A 22,589-nucleotide genomic window follows, 5' to 3' on the forward strand; every position below is an offset into this window, starting at 1 on the left:
CTATTAATCATTTAGACCGTGAGCAAGGAAAAATGGTTCAGACATTTTGTTTTGACTGGGTTAAGTCTTTGTATTTATATGGAGAAATCAGGCAGTGTGGAGAGAGTAGAAGCTATTCATTTTGTTTTGCTTTTTAAAACTCCCCCCTCATAAGCTGATTGGCTCAACCTTAGGGAGTAAGAGTTTAAGAGTTTAAGACACACTTCATGTCTGCTGAATGAGCTCTTTGGAGAAATGGCTTAATATGGAGACTAATATTTTCAAGGTTCTACATACATAAATGACATTCATATAAAGTTAGTAGCTATGTCAAAACTTAAGTGTAAAATGCTTTTAAAGACCATACTCAAAAAACAAAAACAAACAAACAAACAAAAAGTCACACGCAAAAGGCTAGACAATCTACCACTACAGTCTACCACAGAAACAGTTCTTACATTGCTATTATCTGAAACTCATCCTCACTATAACATAAAGAAGGATGCTGGGCTCTCAGTTCCCAGGAACCTTGGCTCTGTAGAGAATCACAGCTGGAAATATGCAACTTTGTGTTTGAGGCCTAGAGAATTTGACCATTCTACTAACCTCCCTGCTGAACTCTCAGCCAGCTGCCCCAAGCCTTTCACAAACAAAGCCCTGAAGATGGAGATGCCTGTATAATTCAGAATAAAGTCACTTGGTCAAGTGTGGAGTGGAGTGGGGGTGGGGAGATGGGATGGGCCAGGAGAACAGGCATATCTACTTTTAAGTTGAAGAGCCTTTTAAGTTGAAGAGGGCATTTGTGCTACAAATTTGTTTATTTGTGTGGAGCTACTTGCAAACCATTTTTTATTGGTAAGCTTAGCAATATATGTATATGTACATATATATATACACACACACATATGTATATGTATATATATAGCAAAAGGGATATACATACATACATACACACACACACACACACACACATCTTCCAATTTTAGCAAAAATGGAAAGAATCAAACAAACAAACAAAAAAAAACCCAGATTCCAAGTAACCTTAGAGATTAGCTGTAACACTACAGCTTAGACACTGTATATGTGTTTTGCATAAGGAAGAGTCTGACTGGGTTATAGGAACATTTCCCAGAACTGGTGTTCTCATCCAGAGAGCCTGAGAAAATAGCCCCTCAATTAAGATTAATATCAGAGCCTACAGAGAATAATGGCTTCATTGAAAATTCAATTACAAGCCAAATTCTTTCTCTCTGGTTAGAAATATCTTCCCAATCTCATAAAGATTTGACATCAGCAAGTGAAAGGGCAAGAAAAGACACAGATGAGACAAGCTCTTAGAAACAGAGCTTATAGAACTGCTGTCATCTCTCGGATTAGAGAGAAAAAGCCAAGGTGAATAGCTAGGAAGTGAGATTTTGAATAGTTAGAAGCGAGGTCTCTGTGTGTCTGTCTCCATGTCAAAACAGGCCGTAAGAGATCCTGAAACTGTGTTTGGGGGGAATGTACTTCAAACCCTTGATTTTAGAGGCACCCTGAGATTTTAATGTTTCTAGTTCTCCATATCGAGGTATCCCCATTTCAAGTTTTGGGCAAATGGTGTATGATTTAACACAAACCTCCTCAGCCACATGTCTATTCATCTCTTTGTACTTCACGATCATTCTTCATAGTGACAGAGACTTGATAACAAGCTGGCTTAGCCATTGCAAGCACACACACACACACACACACACACACACACGAGAGAGAGAGAGAGAGAGAGAGAGTACTATCAAGAGCAATTTCATATAAAAGATGTATTCAGACCTAGTTCTTGTTTCCCTTTGTATTTAATCTTCAATAATTCAACCACTCCAGACTCTGGTTCTTTGAGTCTTCTTTTATCTCCCTTGGATTTTAACTAGTCTGCTACTTAGCCACAAATATCAATAGAATCACCCACTATGGCTAACATTGGTTGAAAAAACAACATCCTGCCAGCCACTATGCTTATTGGTTGAGACAGCCTTGCCTATTCTTGTTTTGTCTGCCAAGAATGCAAAGTTCGACCTCCCTTTTATCCAGGCCATTTCTTAGAGTTCCCTGGAAGGATGAGATGCTGTCCTTGGATAAAAGCCAGGTGTTCATACTTACCGTGCTTGTAACCAAATGGTCCTTCTGCAAGCTTATTATCTTCCTCCTGCAACTAGCTCACCGTGTGGCCAGGCATCTACCATGAGATTGACATTGCCCTCCCTCCCCACCCCCACCCCCCACCCCCGACTTCGAGGAGCTGTGTTAGATCTAGAGAACCTGTGCAAATAAGCACGAAGCTTCTGCTTCAGCTGTCAGCAGGAAAGTTCTTTGTTCCTCAGGAATATTGGAATATCGAGTCTTCTGCCAACATCTTGCTGCAGGTTAACTTGTTACTGATGCTGCCTGCATACTTCCCGATAATGCTCTGTACATTGATTAGCACACTGGGTCCCCCATAAAATCTATTAAAATCAACAGTCAAGGAGTTGGAGAGATGGCTCATTGATAAAGTCCATGTCATGCAGGGGCAAGGACTTGAATTCAGATTCCCAAGAACTGAGATTAAAAAGCCCAATGCAGAACATATGCCTACAATCGCAGTGCTAGGGTTTGGGGCAGAAACTGTAGGATCTTTGGGACAGTGAGTCTGGCCCAATTGGTGAGCTTCAGGTCCAGTGAGAGACCCTGTTTCAAAAAGTAAAGTGGAATAGATGGAGAGATAGCTCAGCAATTGATAGCATTGAATGTTCTTGAAGAAAAGCGTCAACTCTCAGCGCCTATAGGGCAGCTACCTTCTCTAACTCCAGTCCCAAGGGATCTGATGCCCTCTTCTGGCCTCCATGAGTACTGCATGCACATGACCCACAGGTGCCTTACTCCCTCCGAGGTTGTTTCTGCCTTGACTTTAATCAGTGATAGAGTGTGACCTGAGAGTATAAATTATCCTTTCCTCCCCCAAGTTTCTCCTTCTCACGCTGTTTTTTAAGAACTTTAGAAACCTTAATTCATTGACAAAAACATTAAAGGAGAACAGGTTTACATTGTCTTAGAGTTCATCATGGCGGGGAGACATGGCGATGGGAAGGGATGTCAGGGAGGCAGAAGCTGGTAGCCGCTTGACCACATTGCATCCACATTCAGGAAGCAGAGAGAGGATGGAGAGCAGGGAGTGGAGCCAGGCTATGAAACCTTAAAGCCGCCTCCCAGAGATAGACTTCCTCCATCAAGGTTCCACTTCCTACAGATTCCATAACCTACCCAAACAGTGCAGCCAGCTGAGGACCAAGTGCTCAACACATGAGAGACTACAGGAGATATTTCATACTCAGAACCATAGCTTCCTGTCCTGGCCCTCTAAGCACGGGAATTATGAGCATGCGTAGTCACACCCACCAGCATTCACACGCCTTCTTGGGAACTGAACTCTGGTCTTCATGCATATGTTGCAAGCACTTGGGGCACTTTATCTAAGTCACCTTCCCACCGCGTCACTGTTCATTTAAAGCAGTGTTCTTCTGCTTCTGTAATTCTTCTGGTGTCAGCCTCCTCTTTTGGGGGACAGCAAATCCTTGGTGCTTTTGCAACATGGACCTTCAGCATAATCTATAGGTCCAAGATTCCAACTGGGTGGCTCCCTACTTCACTCCATATGTTCCTGAGCCAGTGCTTTGCAGCCACTCTATCTAACCAGCATAGAAGGATGCAGTATGTCTAAGTATATCTCATGCAGAAGGATGGAGTATGAGAGAAGGGCTCGATGCATAGAGAATTATTAAGAATCGTGTGACAGAAGGAAGACGACTCAGATATTAAAAACAATGACTTCATAAAATTCGCAGGCAAATGGATGGAACTTGAAAATGTCGTCCTGAGTGGCGTAACCCAGTCACAAAAGAATGTGCACGGTATGTACTCACCGATAAGTGGATATTAGCCCAAAAGTTTGGAATACCCAAGATTCAATTCACAGACCATATGAAGCCTAAGAAGAAGGAAGACCAAAATGTGGATGCTTCAGTGCTTCTTAGAATGGTAAACAAAACACTCACAGGAGGAAACATGGAGACAAAGTGTGGAGCAGAGACCGAAGGAAAGGCCATCCAGAGACTGCCCCACCTGGAGACCCATCCTATATACAGCCACCAAACCTGGACGCTATTGTGGATGCTGGGAAGTGCTTACTGATATGGATGTCTCCTGAGAGGCTCTGCCAGTGCCTGACAAATATAGAGGTGGATGCTTGCAACCAACCATTGGACTGAGCACAGGGGTCCCTGATGTAGGAGAAGGGATTGAAGGAGCAGAGGGGGTTTGCAGCCCCATGGAGGGAGCAACAGTGTCAACAGGCCAGAGCCCTGAGCTCCTGAGGACTGGACCACCAACCAAAGAATACACATGGAGGGACCCGTAGCGTTGGCTGCATATATGGCAGAGAATGGCCTTGTTGGCATCAGTGGGAGGAGAGGCCTTTGTGCCCTAGTAGGTTTGATGCCCCAGTGTTGGGGAATGGCAGGGTGGGAAGATGGGAGGGGGTGGGTGGATGGGGGAGCATCCTCACAGAGGCAAGGGAAGGAGGGGGGGATGTGATAGAGGGTTTCCGAAGGGGAGACCTGGAAAGGGGAAAATTTTTGAGATATAGAGGAAATATCTAATAAAAAAAAGCAGAACACACACACACACACACACACACACACACACACACACGAATCATGTGACAAGGGATGCATGTGTCAAGGAATCCCCTGATTGCACTTTCTGATTAGCTGTGGCCATATCTTTCATCTCCACATAATATAAATGTAGCCTTAGAATCTCGGTCATGTTTACTCTCACTGAGATGAAGCACATGAGCAAAGCAACGGGAGAAGGGTTGATTTCACTCACAGCTCCGTTCAATGGCTCATCCTCAAGAGCAGTGAGAGGAGGGACTTAAGCAGCACAGGAACCTGGAGGCGGGAGTTCCTGTACAGACCATGGAGGAGAGCTGCTTACTGGCTTGCTTCCCACGGCTTGCCCAGTCCGCCTTTTTATACAACCCAGGACCACCAGTCCAGGGATGGCCCCACCCACAGTGACTGTGCCCACCCACATTACTAATTAAGAAAATGCCCTACAGGCTTGCCTGCAGTCCAACCATATGCGGCATTTTCCCAATGATGGCTCCTTCCTTGCTGATGACTCGGTCCTGTGTCAAACTGACATAGTATTAGTCTGCAGAGAGTCCCAAATGCTGAAGCTTCAGCATAGAAAGCCTCAGGCATGGGTCCTGCCCTGAAAGGGACCTGGAGTAACACAGATTTCTGCAGATAGACTTGTATTAATGAGTTATGGGCAGGGAATCCTGGGGAGAGCCTCCCAGCTCTGTGCCTGCTGAATCCCTATGGATCACTCCACCTTGGCGTCTAGACGTGCCTTCACCACATCCAGTACTTTATTATAATGTTACCTTCTCAGTGAACACTGTGACTGCTCCTTCTCAGTCCCCACCCCTGACTGCCTCATTATCTGCTTGCCAGCTAAGATGTGGGCCCAATTCAGTCTGTCTTTTCAATACTATAAATCTAATATCTAGAATATTGACTATACCAACGAAATTATTCTATACATTTCTTTTAGAGTGATTGGTTGAATGAGCAAATTAAGACCAATTTGAATTATTAGAACACCGAGAATTATCCAGGAATGACATCTAATTGATCTTCCCTACTAAAACTTGCTAGTTGGATGAAACCAGCGGAAGTGCTTTATCTGATTTGGCCACAAGAGGGTACTGTTGATCAGTTTTAAAATTTTTTGCAGGCGCCACATTCAGAGCTTATTCATATTTTCGACTTTCTTAGACCCCAGAAAAGAAACCTGAGATACGTCTGCAGCCAAAACATAGTGTGCTGCCTCTACTCCAATGTTCTTGAACAAAACTGTTAACGTCTGTAGCAAGAATGAGCTCTAAAAGAGAAAACTTCCCCAGAAATCAAGAACATGTGGAATATACAAAAAATATAATTAAAAAGGCTACTATGCTGTCACAGCTTCTGTGAGTACAGAGATGCCACCAGCTGGACAGGTGACCTTTGTTTCCACTGTGTCCCTCCCTCCTTTCTGTCCTATCAGCTCTTTGTCAGTACTCCTGAAAGTAAACGCTTTTATGATGTGGGATCCCAGCCTCACAGTTTCAGTTGTATCTCTGGAGGCAGCAGGCTGGAAAAGAAGCCATTTGCTCTTTTACTAAGTCCTTTATCCTCAGTATCACTGTAATGAGGGGCTGTGTGGTGCTGTAAGACCCCCTTCCGGGGACCCCCACTCTAGTCTCAGGAGTGAGAGAGCACCCAAAGAAACACGAGAATCTATTGCTGTAAGTAATCACATGAGGCAGTTTAATGACGGAGCTCCAGACCGACACATGCATCCCACACACTAACGGATGTCGGCCATGAGGCTCGAAAGCTAGGGGTTTTTATGGGTAAGGGGCTTAGGGGTGTAGAATTCAGCATAGCGACACATTATTGGCTTATTTAAACATCAGCAGAAAAATTACATGTACGTGCAGGGTGTCAGAGTTCTGTGAGTTGTTGACTCAGTTCAGATAGCCCTGTTATGTCTTTACATTCCTCTTTATCTTTAAGGTTAAGCTGTTCCTTTCTTTGTTTTCAGCCCCAGGCAGCCTCTAGGCTCACCAACAACCAGCAATTTCTCAGTACTTTATATGACTTACAGGTCTTGAAATTTCATCTTTCTTTTAGTTCTTGGTGAGGAATAAGGAGGACCCCTGTGTCAAGGTCACGGCACTTAGAACTACAGGAAATCCAGGGAAGGTTCTAGGAGCTTTAGGTAGAGAGTGGGAAAGACTGTCTTCAGTTGGGAGGAATTAGAAGGTAGCATTCAATGATAATCAAATCTATTTGCTTAGCTATATCTAAAGCTTTTTATTTGGTTGTATCTAGAACTATTTTCTAAATTTTATACTTTTATTAACACTTGAATTTTAATTTTTTCTCACTTAAGAATGAGTAATTACCTATGCATAGAAAAAAGATCATTTTGTTTTTCAGCACGTCACTTTTAAGACATAATACAAAGCACAAAAAGCTATAGGGAGAGAATATGCTATTGCTGAAAATCTAGTTCCACGAGTGGTCTCATGCATGCCTCCTTTAAATGACTGAGACTCTAATAAACATGGTTTTATTTTTCCTTTAATAAAGTGAAGCAGAAAATGGACATACTACGGGAGTTTTAATTTATGCCTTGTCTCAACAGAACAAGGAACTTGAGGATTACATCGATGTCCCCAGGACACACAGATTGACACAGCAAACTCTGGTCAAATGCATTCTGTATTTGACAGAGAGACACTCCAGGAGAGAATTAAATAGAAAGCTCAGCTGTCACCTAGAAGCTCTGAATCCTTGGCTTCCAGTTCCTGCCCAGCCCACATCACTAACGCAGGGCCACAGCCAGGGCCCCTGCATTGGGAGCACCTGGCAGGTGTGGTAACACACCTAGTGTGGTAGCACGTCTTCCACTTCTAGGGTAAGGAAGGGAAACAATACGTCCCTTAGCCACTTCAAGCTACTTCTGCTCATCAGCATGGGCAGGGTGTCCACAAGAAAGTCCGGGTTTACATACTGCAGGTGGAAGAACACGTAACCCAGTAACCGGATGACAATCATGACCATGAAGAAAAGGTACCGGAAGTGCCTGCAAAGAGGAACTCATTAGCATATGGGAACAGACTAGCTCAACCTTAGCCATGAGACAGTAACTTGTAAACGGCTGCTGAATTGCTTTGGCAAACCCATTGGCGGGCTTAGGGGATGGGGACAGAGACAGTGAATACGGGTTAACTGCAAAACAGAGAAACTGCGATTTAGTGGTCAAGCACTGAACATTGCTATTGTGACATGGAAGTTTTCCAATAGAAGAGATGACCTTCTGGGGTCTATCTAAAGGGCAGGCTTTTTGGAGGCTGACAGTAGATGCTTAACATGGTCACATTGTGAGCCTCACGGCCAGAGTGCTCTCCATGCCTCCTACAAGTAATTCTAGGAAAGTGAAGATAAGTCTCCTTGTTTCAAAACTTAGAAAATGAAAAGGTAGAGAATTCAAGTGACACCCCCTGCCCCCCGTTTCTCTACAGTAAAACAACGAAGCAAGTTAATGCATCCTGTCTTCTCTTTCCTAGAATGTAGCAAGTATTGCGGGCAAGTATGAGAGACTGGAAGGGAGCACTCTGGGGAACAGAAGAGGAAACGGAATGGAGTCTATAGTTCCCATCCTGACCTACTCAGGAGCAGCCACTATTTCCTCCAGCTACTCAGAACCACGTGAGTCTGATGTCCTGACTCTGGAGAGAGAGAGAGAGAGAGAGAGAGAGAGAGAGAGAGAGAGAGAGAGAGAGAGAGAGAGAGAGAGAGGAAGGAAGGAAGGAAGGAAGGAAGGAAGGAAGGAAGGAAGGAAGGAAGGAAGGAAGGAAGGAAGGAAGGAAGGAAGAGTTCAGAGCACTCAGAGGCTGCATCGTATATTGGTTTGATGCTAATAGTCATTCCTATGGCCTCTATCCAGTCAGATGCACAGTGAATCTAGCCTGGACCAATTAGGTCAGGAGCAGGACTCTGCCACTCACCTAAGCCAGAACTTCCTCTTCTGTTTCTTAATGATGTTCTTCTCCTGTGGAAAGTAATGAAAACCTTGAACAGTAGGGCAGTGGGGTGGCTCCAAGCAGAGACTTTGCCTTAGGCCAGCCAGCTTTGCATTCTGTGGTAGAGTGCTAGGTAACACAACATCACTTCCCACCTCCAGGATTTTTAGAAAAGAAAAGGAGAGTGAGGGAGACATCCCAGGAAGAGGGGGGGGGCGGGTAAAGGTAAGTCCAAGTGTGGCAGCAAGACTCACCATGTTACTTTGAATGGTCTCTACCAGAGTTGATCCCGGTTTCACTACTTGGGAAGAGTCATTCTGGGCTTTGGATCTGGATTTAAAAACATCAGAGAAGACAGGAGCCAGTTATCCTGCGAGACAACCCAAGGGACTGCCGACAAGAACTTTTCTAAGTCATGAGACACCTGTTATTTGGCTGAACTTCATAGTTTTTCAGCATATAAAGATGTTGAGCCATGTGACTGATTCTTTTCCAATTATTTTGAAGTTTAGCATTCAGGTACTTCGTTTATGGCCTTTTTATACACACGAGTTATATTTTGTTTCAATTTATTCCCCATTCCAATTGCCTCCTTGGTAAGTACCTCTCATCTCCGTTCTAACTGATTCTCTTTCTCTCTGTATGGGTCCCCAACTTCTGCTTCCATGTCTCATGTATCCCTCTCCCCGTTTGATGGTGAGATATAAACTGAGGGCCTTATGCTCTAGCTATATCCTACTTCCATTCTGTTCTAGTTAGGGACACTGTGGCTGGGATAAAACACCATCTCCAGAAGCAACTTGAGGAAGGAATGGGTTTACTTGGCTCACAGTTCCATGTTACTGTTCATCTCTGAAGGAAGGCAGAACAAGAACTCAAACAGGGCAGGACCATAAAGGCGAGAGTTGATGCAGAGGCCAAGGCTGAGTGCTACGCACTGGTTTGATCTCCAGGCTTGTTCAGAATGCTTTCTTATAGAACTGCTCAGCTTGTACAAGCTCAGGAATTGCCCCACCAGCAATGGGCTGTGCCATCCACCATCAATCAGTAATTAAGAAAATGCCCTGTTAGCTTGCCTACGGCCAGATATTATGGAGGTATCTTTTCAATTGAGGGTCCTTCCTCTCCAATGACTGTAGCTTGTGCCAAGCTTACATTAAACTAGCCAGTACATATTCCATTCCTAAGAGAAAGATAAACTGTACCTAAACTCTGCCTACACCTCTGGCTGACTTTTAAACTGAACTACTCAGAACAGTCTGTGAGCATCCACACTGAGGCTGTGGCTGACCTGATTGGCTTGTAAGCTGCCACCAAAGACAGATTGTGTGACTTCAACCTAATGTCAGAATGATATCCAGAAACTCCCACGTCTGGCTCTCTTTCTTTCTAGTAGCCTAAATTCTAATTTTTCCCCTCCATGTTGTAACTGCTCCATGCATACAATACACACATGGGTCTGGGCCGACCTCAGGCCAGAAGGTATAACACCAGGGGGAATAACTTCTACCATTCTTCTCTTCCAGCTGCCAACTTCTCTCTAATATATGCCTGCTTTTATTCTCTCTCTAAAGCCTCCTGGTCACTGTTATTTGTTTTATGTACAGAATTGATCCAGGAAGCTTATCTAGCATTTTCATGGATATTTCCTTTTATAGTAATCAATAAACATGTAAAGGGAGAATTGGCACAGGCTCCCAGCTCTTCCATGATGAAGTATTTTGTGTCAGGCCAGCCCATTTCCAAAAGTAACTGCGGAAGTGAGTGAAATGCGTTGAATGTATTGGATAAAGTGGTTGGGAGTCCAAGGGACATGAGTCCCCGAGTCGGGTGAAGCACTCAAAGGAGCTCTTCCTTCCCCGTGGCTCTCCATCAAGAACATGTGCCAACTTGAGCTGCAGGGAAATAGAGTCTGAGCAGAAAGTAGTGACAAAAACTGGCTGAGGAGGCCGAGTCTAGAGTTCAAGACCATCAAAGCAAATATCTACATGGGCTTGCCTGTCAATCTAGAAGCTGGCTCCTAGTTATATCTCTGTGTAACTCAAGACTCAAAAAAAAAAATTCAGAAAGTAAGGTCAATGGACATGATTCTGTATCCAGAAGTCTACATATTCCTATGTAGTGGTAAATGATTGATCCTAAAAGCAAATAAATGTAACGTTTACCATATCCAAAACTATCAGTATGATTAAAAATGTATGTGAATACTACAGAGAATGACAGTACACTGTATGAATGTTAAAGGAGATCTAAACAAATGGAAGGATAAAGTTGGAACAACTATTAGCTAGACATTAATTAACTTCTAAATTTTATTTGCAAATACCAACAAATCACAATGAAAATCTCAGTCAGTTTTTATTATTTTGGTAGAAATTGAGACTAATATAAAATATTTATATTGAAATTCGTGGGTCCAAAATAGACACAATAATCTTAAATAAGAACAAAATATTTGCAGATTATTTCTACCATATATCAAGGCTAACTATGAAGCTGGAATAATTAAAACAGTTCAGTATATGTGAAAGGACAGAGACATAGATTAATTGTACAGGACAAAGCATGTAAAAACACATATGCTTACACGTATAAGGTCCCCCATCTACAAAGCCACAAGGCATCAAGAGGAAATGCATGACCTCTGTAAATGTTACAGTTTTAAATTATTTAAAGTTTAAAGATTGTACAGGGCTATTTGGACATGGGAAGACATAGATTTCAGGTGAGTTCAAGTGTAAAAATATATCAAGTTTAAACAGTAAATACGAATCTGGGGTAAGTCATAGAAGTTTTGAGCTTCTGAGAACTGAACTTAAGGCCCAAGGGAAGCAATAAGCCAACAGGAAGAGCATCTTTACCCGTAGAGCCACAGTCCAGCCCAGAGCGCTCCAGAGTCCTTATGAATGAGGATGCTGATTCGGCCACTACAGAAAATTGTTTCATCCAGTACAACAAAGATATGTACCTGAATGACCACTCACAAATGGAAGGATACATCTATCAAAAGGCATACATGAGGACATTATATAGCAGATTTTAATGTACCCAAATTTGAAATGGTCAAAGTGTTTGTCAGTGAGAGCTTAGTGCTGTCATATTCATACATTGGGATATTATAAAGAGCAAGTCACATGATACAGTAGAGATAATCCTCAGAGAAAGAGAACATGGGCTGAATCTATAGAGAAATTGAGGATAGAAGTTTAAAATGACCAGACTAGGGGATGTTGACAGGGTAGAGCATTCAAGGAGACTTCTGGGGCTTGTAATAGTCTATATTTGGATTTCAGTGGTACTAATGTGTATATACATAGAAAAAAATCTAACAGCTACATATTTAAGACGTGTATGTCCTATGTATATTGTGTAAGATGCGATACAATTAAGAAGTATAAACAAAAAGGAAGTGTGTCAAATCCCGTGAAAAACATCTACAGATCTCAGGTCATTCCATTATACCAATGTCCTGGGAAAAATTGTGATATACATAGATGCCAGTCGTTTGTTTCTTGAGGGTAAATATCTCTTCACTGTAATTTCCCCTGGAACGTAGCTCTATTAGTGCTGGGAACACTGCTCTCAACTATGAAAAGAGCATCATAAAGAGATTTCAGGACCCAGTTGCTGGGGAGGGCAGAAGACCAGTTTGAATGGTTTTGAGTGTTCAGTCTGGAGCAAGAATAGAGGTTGTGGAAAATGACCTGCTGTGGGTCCTTCACTCCGTGACACCAATTGTTCTGAGAACGCCGTGCCTCCCAGGGACTGCCTAGGGCCAGCAGTGCAGTGTACCAGAGGGCATTATTTCCCAGACTTACATTTCTTTCTCAAGCAGCATCACTTCTTTTTCCTTCTCCATCTCCCTTAGAATTTCTTGGTATTTCTTCCCGTGGGCAGGGAGGGCATCATAAACAAGAATTGTTGTCTTTATTTCAAAGTCACTGATAGGAATATTCCACTAAACAACTAACTAAAATTCCAAACATTTCACACAACAGGGTGTACAGGTAGGGGGTGTTCTAATGAAAAACAAATCAGAGTACTAATCAGAGGATGGGCATAGAAAAATAGTTCCTCTTCTAGGCCTTGCTTGCACTTAGATCCCAGATCTGAGCTGGACTGTGTTCTCGGAACACAGAACCCAGCTCCCTGAAACCCCAGTGCCTTCAGAACTCCTCAGACTTACTTACTAGACAAATGGGTTGAGGAAAATAATGCATGACAAGGGTTCCCCACATTGTCCAGAGCATTCCTGTTTGGTGGTCATTTCATTGAATAAAAGGCATTTTTACATAGCTGAGGGTAGCCTAACAAGAAAGCAGCTTTCTCCAGACTTGGGGAGACATGCCTCCATCTGACTGTCCTCTGAGACGTTGTACCTTTATGTAGTGGGCCTGGTCTTCACAGAGCTGAAATACAGATTGGTAGTCACTTTCCATCTAGGAAAAGAAGAAAGCACAAACCTCATGACTTCAATGGGTACCAAGTGTTGGCTGCTTCCCTGGGAACCTGCCTAGTCCATTGGACATGTGGCTGGTTACCTAGCAACCCCTTACTTGAAGGGAAACAGCCACCACCTCACTAAGAGGTGACCTAGTATTCAGGCACAGGGCCTAAATTTGAGAAGGGGGAGGGATAGAATTTACCCAAGTTGTCCTGAGTCTCTCTGGAAAACAGAAAGGAATGCAGTAGGCTGTTGGCTCTGGGGTTGTACAAGGTATTTGGGGCAGATGAGGGTTTTTTAACATTTTAAGGTCAGTATTTAATGACAGTGCTTTTTCCACCTGCCTGTGAATCACAAATTCACTTGCCAGACTTCCCTGCTCCCTCCCTGCCATGCCTGAAAACCGTTCTAAAGACCCTCGGACTTTCCCTTCTACATATGTCCTAGGCAGACCCTCAGTGGCAGAGGCACTGGTCTAATCTAACCTTGGCGATTTCCTTCTCTTGTTGTGCACAGGACTCGGTTGACTTTTGTAGTTTCACCTAGGGAGGATGGTAATGGCAGAAAACGAACAGCATTCCTTTGTGCAAGGAAAACCCAGGCCAGCAAAAACCAAACTCAGAGCTGCTATCATGTGTTGAGGACAGAGAAGTTATAAACAAACTTAGCTAAATCTCACAATGGCAGAGCTGACATTAAACCCCAGTAGGCTGACTCTCCATCGAATGTGGCCATTCTCCTCCCCCGTACTGACCAATGACCACCACTGCTCCCTGTACTCAGTGAGCATGGTGAGCTCATGCTCTTTAAGTCACACGAGAGTCATAGGAGACATTCGACTTGTTCAGAGAAAAGCAGACAATGGAGCTCTTGATGTTGGCCTCAGCCAGATGCCACACTTGTCCCCTAAAACCACACAGAGCTCCACAATAGGCTTGTCCCCAGTCTGAGTCTACACATTTGTCCACTTAACAAATATTTACTGGACCTCTGCCAGAGGACAGAATGCTCTAGACATTGAGGTGCAAATAATAGAGTCTTACAAATGAATATTTTCACTTGCTTTACTTTATAATTGAGGAAAAAGACAAAGTGAAACTTGAAAATAAAATTCACCCTATGAGCCACGGCTTGGCAAACTGTCTATGATCACCAGTGCATCCTTATATAACTGTGGGAATTAGCATTTACTTTCTATTTGGATGTCTGTATCTATGTGTCCTCATTTAAATATAAACTTCTCCAGAGAAGACAGACTCCAGTAAGTGTTTGGGATGTGTTTTCTTAACTGATGAGGCTTTCGAGACATCCCTTCCACCCAAAGGCAACATAGCCACATCTAGTGTGAACAGAGGCTACTGTCAGGGTAGCCCATGGCAATAAAGGATGCTGGCACACCTCTAATACACAAATGGGCATGTCTAGCGCCACACCTAGGAGAAGCCATAAAAATAGCCTCCTAAGACCTAGAACTGATACACGTGTCACAAAAATGTCCCAGCTTGCTGTGCGACTCACCTTGAATTCTGTTACTTTCTTTTTCAGGGTTTCTGGATCAGAGGCAATGTTCTTGAGTCCTTTTGAAATCTGAAATATCATTGAAGTAGCTGTGAGCTCCTCAAGGCAAACAGATGAGCTAGGATAGGGTTAGGCTGGGGTCTTAGCCAGCGGAACACTTGTGCTTACTAGTTCGGGTACAGAAACCTCTTGAATGAAAACATGTCTCTTTGACCCTGTGGGAGTTGCTAACTCAATACTGAGTGAAGAGGCTTCTCTCTCTTTTCTTTCTTTCTTTCTTTCTTTCTTTCTTTCTTTCTTTCTTTCTTTCTTTCTTTCTTTCTTTCTTTCTTTCTCTTTTCTCTTCTCTTCTCTTCTCTTCTCTTCTCTTCTCTTCTCTTCTCTTCTCTTCTCTTCTCTTCTCTTCTCTTCTCCCCTCTCCCCTCCCCTCCCCTCTCCTCTCTCCTCTCTCCTCTCTCCTCTCTCCTCTCTCCTCTCTCCTCTCTCCTCTCTCCTCTCTCCTCTCTCCTCTCTCCTCTCTCCTCTCTCCTCTCTCCTCTCTCCTCTCTCCTCCTCTCTCCTCCTCTCTCCTCTCCTCTCCTCTCCTCTCCTCTCCTCTCCTCTCCTCTCCTCTCCTCTCCTCTCCTCTCCTCTCCTCTCCTCTCCTCTCCTCTCCTCTCCTCTCCTCTCCTCTCCTCTCCTCTCCTCTCCTCTCCTCTCCTCTCTTCTCTTCTCTTCTCTTCTCTTCTCTTCTCTTTCCTTCTTTCCTTCCTGCCTGCCTGCCTCCCTCCCTTCTCTCTTTCTCTCTCTCTTTCTTTTCTTCTTTTTTCTTTCTTTCTTTCTTTCTTTCTTTCTTTCTTTCTTTCTTTCTTTCTTTCTTTTAAGATTCGTATTTGTAATTGTGTGTGCATTTGTGTGTGCGTGTGTAGGTGTGTGTGTGTAGGTGTGTATGTAAATGTGAGTACAGCTCTCTTTGGCATCCAGAGAGAATGGCTTCAAGTCCTTGGATCTTGAGGGAGAGGTGATTGTGAACTACCTGACCTGGGCACGGGGACCAGAACTCAGGTTCTGAGTATGTAAGAGTATGTGTTCTTGAGCACTAAGCCCTGACTGGACATCCTTTTCTGTCCCCATGACCAATATAGCTCCACACTGAGGAGAGAAGCATGGGCTTAACAGGAGGAATTGGGGAAAGAATGAGCCATTGTTGCTCATGTAACTATTTATCTCTTTTTCCCACAGCCTGGCATGTCTGGAGGACAAATTTGCGTCTGAAGACTCTGAAGGTGATGGGGGTGTAGGGCAAATGTTTACCGTCTTCCTGTTTATCTGACTAGAGAGTTCAGAAGATTCTTTAGAAATCAGTCATATTTCAAGATAGACTTAAATCTGTGAAAATTCACTTCATTTGTATGTAGCATATAATCTATATTTTATGTGGTTACATATAACTGATGAGAAAAAATATACATATATACATGTGTGTGTGTGTGTGTGTGTGTGTGTGTGCATGTGAATTATATTCCCCAAATTCACCACATACGTCTTCTGTCCATTCCACCAGCCTTTGTTTTGTAATGATAATGCTGTAGGAAATAAGGTTCCTTACAATTTGGGATGTCCTCTTGCCTTCTTGTTTTTTTCTTTTTCTTTCTTTTTTTTTTTTTTTCAGGGGAGAGCGCGAACACAGTCCCTCACTACCACAAATTATGCAGTCGAATTTCCAGCATTTGGGGAAATCACAGGGGTCAACACATCTGCAGTGCAATGGATAAGCCTCGCCCTGGGAAAACCACCTTCGTGATCATGCCCTTACCTTCTTCTGAAGTTCCATCACATTCTTGCTTAGGGTCTTATTCTTTTTCTCCTGTAGGAAGAAAGAGTTAAAGGAGACAAACAGATTCTGCTTTCAAGACCACTGACGTAATATGTGGGGATGAGGGTGTCAGTTAAGTGCACCTCGGTCCTTCATAGAGGACCTGGGACAGAGTCAAGGTCGTATGCCCATGCCTTGTGCTTCATTGTCACAGAGACCACCGCCCCCCCCCCCCCCGGCAGCTATGATTTCTGTAGCCACAGAGGCAAGGAGCATATGCAGAGACTCTGGGGACAGACAGAGCGATGGCTGCAGAGGGTTTCTTAAGGTCTCCTTTAGAAGTCTTCTCACCAGCTTTGCTGTCTCCAGCTCCAAGTCCTTCAAGGCAGTCTCCTTCTGTGCTAGGATCTCATTGAAGTCATCCCTCTCTGGGACTCTTCCTATGGACAGGGCAATATCTCTCTCAAGACTGAAAAACAAAGTTACTCAGGTGTGAATCAGTCCTAAGGAAGCTGCCACTGAAATCACGCCACCAACATCTGAGTGAGCTGGAGTGACAGTGCAATAAAATGTCAATGAAATGAAGAAATTGATGCAAGGATCCACACCCAAGTCTTTGGGGGGGGGCACAGAGGTCAAGTTTCAGAATTTAAATCACACACTGAAATTTCCACCAGGGAACTGACCCCCCTCGCTTCCCTTTAGGCTATGGGACATCACGTGAGGAGCCTCTCCTTCACCAAGGGCAAAGCCTGACCTTTGTATAGATTCTTCTTTCTTTTGAATCTTTCTGAGGAGAATCTGATTGGCCTCATCCAGCCTCTGTAGATCCTTTTCAAGGTCTGAGTTCAGGTACTTGAGATTCTGTTTTATGGCTTCTAAAGTTGGTATTTCTGTAATCTCAGCCCTACAGGAAAAGCATCATTATGACTAAACTCACCACAAAACCCCACAACTCCAAGAGGACATACATGTATTCTCTTTCATCCTCTAGTCTCCTGTTGTTTACACACCTAATTGATTTGATTGATTTTTTTTCATAATTAACCAATTTCTGTGGTATTCCTCAGAAAGCAAACATTTGTCACACTTTCATTTTAAATATTATTAAGCAATACTCACTAAAATGCAAATCTTTTGTGTACAAAAGGAAAACCATATTTTTTTATATAAACAATTGGACTCTAACTTGTTCACCTCCAAAATTTTATAGGGAAAATATGGCATCTAATTAATATATGTAAGGCAGTTAAAGGTGGGAAATAAAAGAAAATTCTTGCCTTTTGTTACAAACTTGAATATTATCTGTCTCAGTCTATCAGAATCTTTCTGGCTTTCTGGGAAGGAGGGAGGGGAATGGATCTTTCCCCTGAACCAAGCTGATGTGCTGGGTGACAGGACAGCTTCTGCTCAAGGTCCCACTGTGGCAGTGTGTAATGAAATAAGGGAAAATGGAACTGAAATTTCTTCCAAGGTTCTCAGGCTTAAGGAAAGAACATCTTCACAACTGAGGTGTGGGTCACTGGAGATTTCTAGAGCAGTCATCTTTCTGGCTCCCTGTTAGTGGTTTACTTACTCATCATCCAATGGGTTCTGTTCAGCATCTTCCATTGCTTGCTTCCTAGATATGAATACAGACAACTGTTACAAACCCAAAGGACCTACCATGCAGCATGTTGGCACACGGAAAGGAGATGGCAAAAGTGAGATGCTCCTCAGGCACGTCAGAGTCAAGATGAAGCTTCTGTGCTCTCACTTTCCCAGATACCATCTCAGCATATCAGGCAAACTACATTTCAGCAACAGAGATCATAGTTGGATCTTCAGATCTCAGAACAGATCACATTGGGTTTAGAAACCTTTTAAATATTTGTTCTTTCCATCCTTTCCCTTCCTTGCTTGTACTTATTCTGGGGGTCTGGGGGGAGTAAATGTTAAGGGACAGTGACAGATGCATGTATGTCAGTTGACAAATACAAAAATAATTTATACTTCCAATGTAAACCCTCAGGGAAACAAAACAAAACAAATAAATACCCACCCCCAAAGAAACAAAATAAGCCAAGAACTTGGCTGTCTGATTTCTATTAGCCCATTACTCTCTAAATTTTCAACAAGCTTTAGAGAGTGAAGGCTGGGTTGAAACAGCAGCCACTACTTGGAAAGAGACAGAGGCATCAAGCTTTGGAGGAAGCCAAAGGCTGGTATTTCATAACCAGCACACCAGTACTAATATCCAGCACTAAGTCCAGTCTTAGGAAGGCAGAACACCAGCACACCATCCTCCTTTCACATCCCTCTTTGAAGGGCTGCATTTGATACCTTTTGAAGTTCATCTTCCACCTCCTTTCTTTTAACCATTTCCACTACATTTTCTTTTTCCTCCAGAAGTCTATTTACCCACAAGAAATCCCAAACTGTGTAAATACCTTTTAAAACACAACTTTCTTTGTTTTCAACAGAGATCTTTTTTTCTATTCCAAATAGATTTCCTTTCCAGCTGTATGCCAGGACTGTCACTCAGGGATTGTCTTGTTGACTAAGTCCCCACACATAACTGGACTAGTTACTCTGGCTGGGTGGGGCAGCATGTCATAGTGGGATAATGACATCGTCTTGTCATCCCAGTAGCAAAGTGGGAGAGTCCAAAGCTTCAGGGCAGGTTAGGTGTCTTATGAAATAGGAATAGGTCCTGAAGAACAATTTGGGCACAGCTAAAACATCTTCTGAGGCAACAGCTATCTGCTTTATGGAGCACGGTCACATCCCACGTCTATAGACCATATATCTACATCCCAAGTCTATAGACCAAGCAGTGGTTATAATCATTCTCATCTCTCTTCTATGATTTCTGTGTGGCTGTTCACAAGTTATTGCTGTTAAACACAAAATGTATATCTCTGTTGAGTTACCCAAAGGGTAGAAGTAAGAAAGTCAGAGAGAAGACCAAAAGAATCCGAATGGTGTCTGAGCTGCCATTCTTACCACATGGGGCTTTTAGAGCCGTAGAACTTGTCCTCCTGCCCCAAGCTAGTCCTCTAGGTCACTGGGAAATAATGAGATGGTTTGAAGCTTATCTAGCCCAGTGTGGCCCTGGTGGGCAGAGAGTAACATGGTTCCTGCCCCTTGGATAGGGCTCTAATTTGAGCCTCTGTGAGTGTCAATGGCAGCTGTGGGCATAAGGCTTGCTTGTGTAATAATATACATATTTCACATTCTTCTGAGGAATGTCCTCTCTGTTAAAGTTAATGACTCCATGATAATCAGACTATACATGAGTCCAGGAGGCAAAGTATGGCTGATGTCTCAGCAAAATGGTAAAGACTGGGACAGTCCTTCAACATCCTTAGTCATCAGGGAAATGCAAATCAAAACAACCTTGAGATCCCACCTCACATCAGTCAGAATGGCTAAGGTTAAAAAGTCAAGTGACAGCAGGTGTTGGTGAGGATGTGGAGAAAGAGAAACACTCCTCTATTGCTGGTGGGAATGTAAGCTGGTACAACCTCTCTGGAAATCAGTTTGGCAGTTCCTCAGAAAACTGGACAAGTACTACCTGAGGACCCAGCAATACCACTCCTGGGCATATACCCAGAAGATGCTCCAACATGTAATAAGGACACATGCTCCACTATGTTCATAGCAGCCTTATTTATAATAGTCAGAAACTGGAAAGAACCCAGATATCCCTCAACAGAGGAATGAATACAGAAAATGGGTTACATTTATACAATGGAATACTACTCAGCTATTAAAAATGATGAATTTATGAAATTCATAGGCAAATGAATGGATCTGAAAGATATCATCCTGAGTGAGGTAACCCAATCACAAAAGAACACACATGATATGCACTCACTGATAAGTAGATATTAACCCAGAAGCTCAGAATATCCAAGATACAATTCACAAACCACATGAAACTCAAGAAGAAGGAAGTCCAAAGTGTGGATACTTCAACCCTTCTTAGAAAGGGGAGCAAAATACCCATGGAAGGAGTTACAGAGACAAAGTGTGGAGTAGAGACTGAAGGAATGACCATCCAGAGACTGCCCCACCTGGGGATCCATCCCATATACAAACACCAAACCCAGATACTATTGTCAGAGCTTCCTGACAGGAGCCTGATATGGCTGTCTCCTGAGAGGCTCTGCCAGTGCCTGACAAATACGGAAGTGGATGCTCACAGACATCCATTGGACTGAGCACAGGGTTCCCAATGGAGAAGCTAGAGAAAGGACCCAAGGAGCTGAAGGGGTTTGCTGCCCCATAGGAGGAACAACAATATGAACTAAATAGTATCTCCAGAGCTCCCAGGGACTAAACCACCAACCAAAGAGCACACATGATGGGACTCATGGCTCCAGCTGCATATGTAGCAGAGTATGGCCTAGTTGGTCATCAATGGGAGGAGAGGCTGTTGGCCTTGTGAAGGCTCTATGCCCCAGTATAGGGGACTGCCAGGACCAGGAATAGAGAGTGGGTGGGTTGGTGAGCAGGGCAAGGTGGGAGGGGATAGTGGATTTTGGACGGGTAACTAGGAAAGGGGATAACATTTGAAATGTAAAGAAAATATCTAATAAAAAAAAGAAACAAGAAAATAATAATAATAAAAAGCTCTAAAAACAGTTCAAAAATATATATAATTGCTCAAATATAAGGATGTAATATGAACTACAAGTGGCTTCATGGATCTAAAGGAACAAAGGCAGCTACACTATGAGCCAGCTTGTCAGAAAGATACAAAAGCTGGCAGATTCCTGAGTTCAAGGTCAGCCTAGGACAGAGCTACATTAGACCCAGGGGCTGTAGAAATGGTAATATCAGGACCAGGTCCCACCCAAGTAGTTTATTGTCTGTGTTTCCCAAAGACAGATCTCTGAAATCTTTTTGAAGTTTAAGAAAAAAATATGTGCTGGCTGTGACTTAAGAATCAAAGGGCTGGGGGTTCTCCAGATGCTGATTCACAGGATAATCAAAAGGAAACCTGGAGTAAATGACTGGATTGATACGCAAAATAAAAGGCTGGACCTGTGTTCTGCAGAAGATGAGAGGTCAAAGAATTTTTTAGGATTAAAAAAAGAGAAGTGCTTGGAGACAGACAGATAGACAGACAGGCGCGCGCGCGCGCGCGCGCACACACACACACACACACACACACACACACACACACACACACACACACGCAAACACAGGACGGAGCAGAACATGGACAGAGAGATCTCTTAGAATAACAAGCAAGCAGAATATAGACAGATCTCCAGAGAGAGAAAGCAGAACATAGAGAGAAGCAGACTGGAAAAGCTGTATCAAGCAGCAGGCAGGCAGTTAACTCAGATCCATGATATGCACCCTTCTCTCAGAACCCCTCCCTCTCCATGCCGAAGCTTCTCCTTGGCAAATGGTGGCAGGAATAGAAGATGAGAAAATGGAAAGAGGAGGGAGGACAGTTAGGTCCAGGGGCCCAATTCTACTGCCTACTCCTTTAGAGTTCCCTCTTTTTTTGGGGTGGGGGGGTGGTCTTAAATTATTGAAAGAGTAGGTGGGGTTTAACATATCAGCATCACCCTGCTAAACATCCAAGGATTCTTCTATATTAAAGTAGATAATGCAGGATACAGAACTGTAGAAATATCAATAGAGTATAAGTTTGGCATACTCCTGTAAAGGAACTCCCACCTACAGTGAGCTTGGTCTGGTTTTCATCGTATAGGTAGGCTATGGGTATTTGAATGTATTTTAATCATTCATTTTTCTATCTCTGACTAGGTGTGCTCCAGGGTTCTGTTCAGACGGAATTCAATATGACAGGAATATTTTAAGAACAAATGCATGAATAAAGTGACTCATATAATTCCTGTTATTTAAAAGAGGAGAACTGAATTCTTTGGCTCCTTCTCCTTGTAACATACCTGAGGTAGACTCACCTGTACAGCCACATCAGAACATGCTCATTATAAACAGTGTGCTGTGGCAGAATCTTCAGTGGACAGCCACACCCTCTAGGTACCACTGGTTCACAAGTTGTGATGAAAATATTCTTCCCATTAAACTGCATCTTTTGATTTCCCTTAAGGACACCATACAAATTCACCCTCTCTATGAAACCTTCCATCACAAATCATTCCTGGATCATTGCCTCAAAGAGATAATATATATATGTTGTGTGAGAACACATTTTCTCATGACACAAAGACGCT

General features: G+C 43.2%; 1 protein-coding gene and 1 non-coding gene across 3 annotated transcripts; both read right to left on the bottom strand.

The window, feature by feature from the left end:
- Window positions 1-7,325: 7,325 nt before the first annotated feature.
- LOC110289881 (transmembrane and coiled-coil domain-containing protein 5B) lies at window positions 7,326-18,916 on the bottom strand. 2 transcript variants are annotated; one of them, XM_021156280.2, is made up of 12 exons: window positions 18,819-18,916; window positions 17,966-18,010; window positions 17,147-17,296; window positions 16,741-16,858; window positions 16,390-16,440; window positions 14,595-14,663; window positions 13,562-13,618; window positions 13,012-13,071; window positions 12,451-12,515; window positions 8,887-8,962; window positions 8,618-8,661; window positions 7,326-7,692 (listed from the first exon to the last, which is right to left on the bottom strand). In XM_021156280.2, exons 2-12 carry the CDS (start codon window positions 17,998-18,000, stop codon window positions 7,494-7,496), a joined length of 924 nt encoding a protein of 307 aa, XP_021011939.1. In that variant the 5' UTR covers window positions 18,001-18,010; window positions 18,819-18,916; the 3' UTR covers window positions 7,326-7,493. The 2 variants fall into 2 exon arrangements, with proteins under 2 accessions (XP_021011939.1, XP_021011941.1); XM_021156282.1 differs by lacking the exon at window positions 13,562-13,618.
- Window positions 16,243-16,404, bottom strand: LOC115030528 (U1 spliceosomal RNA). The gene has a single exon (XR_003836112.1). It is a non-coding gene; the product is annotated as a U1 spliceosomal RNA (small nuclear RNA).
- Window positions 18,917-22,589: the final 3,673 nt, after the last annotated feature.

This window comes from Mus caroli, unplaced genomic scaffold (assembly GCF_978045245.1).
Source record: "Mus caroli unplaced genomic scaffold, Mus_caroli_1 scaffold_2, whole genome shotgun sequence".
In the NCBI taxonomy this organism is placed as follows: Eukaryota; Metazoa; Chordata; class Mammalia; order Rodentia; family Muridae; genus Mus; species Mus caroli.

What these genes read in the sequence shown, in the direction of transcription:
- LOC110289881 (XM_021156280.2), bottom strand. Translation starts at nt 18,000, where the DNA reads ATGGAAGATGCTGAACAGAACCCATTGGATGATGA. An exon ending in AAAGAAGAATCTATACAAAG is followed by an intron (nt 16,859 to 17,146) that starts GTCAGGCTTTGC and finishes TTTGTTTTTCAG; the next exon opens with TCTTGAGAGAGATATTGCCC. An exon ending in AAGAGAAGGAAATCGCCAAG is followed by an intron (nt 13,072 to 13,561) that starts GTTAGATTAGAC and finishes TTCTTTTCCTAG; the next exon opens with ATGGAAAGTGACTACCAATC.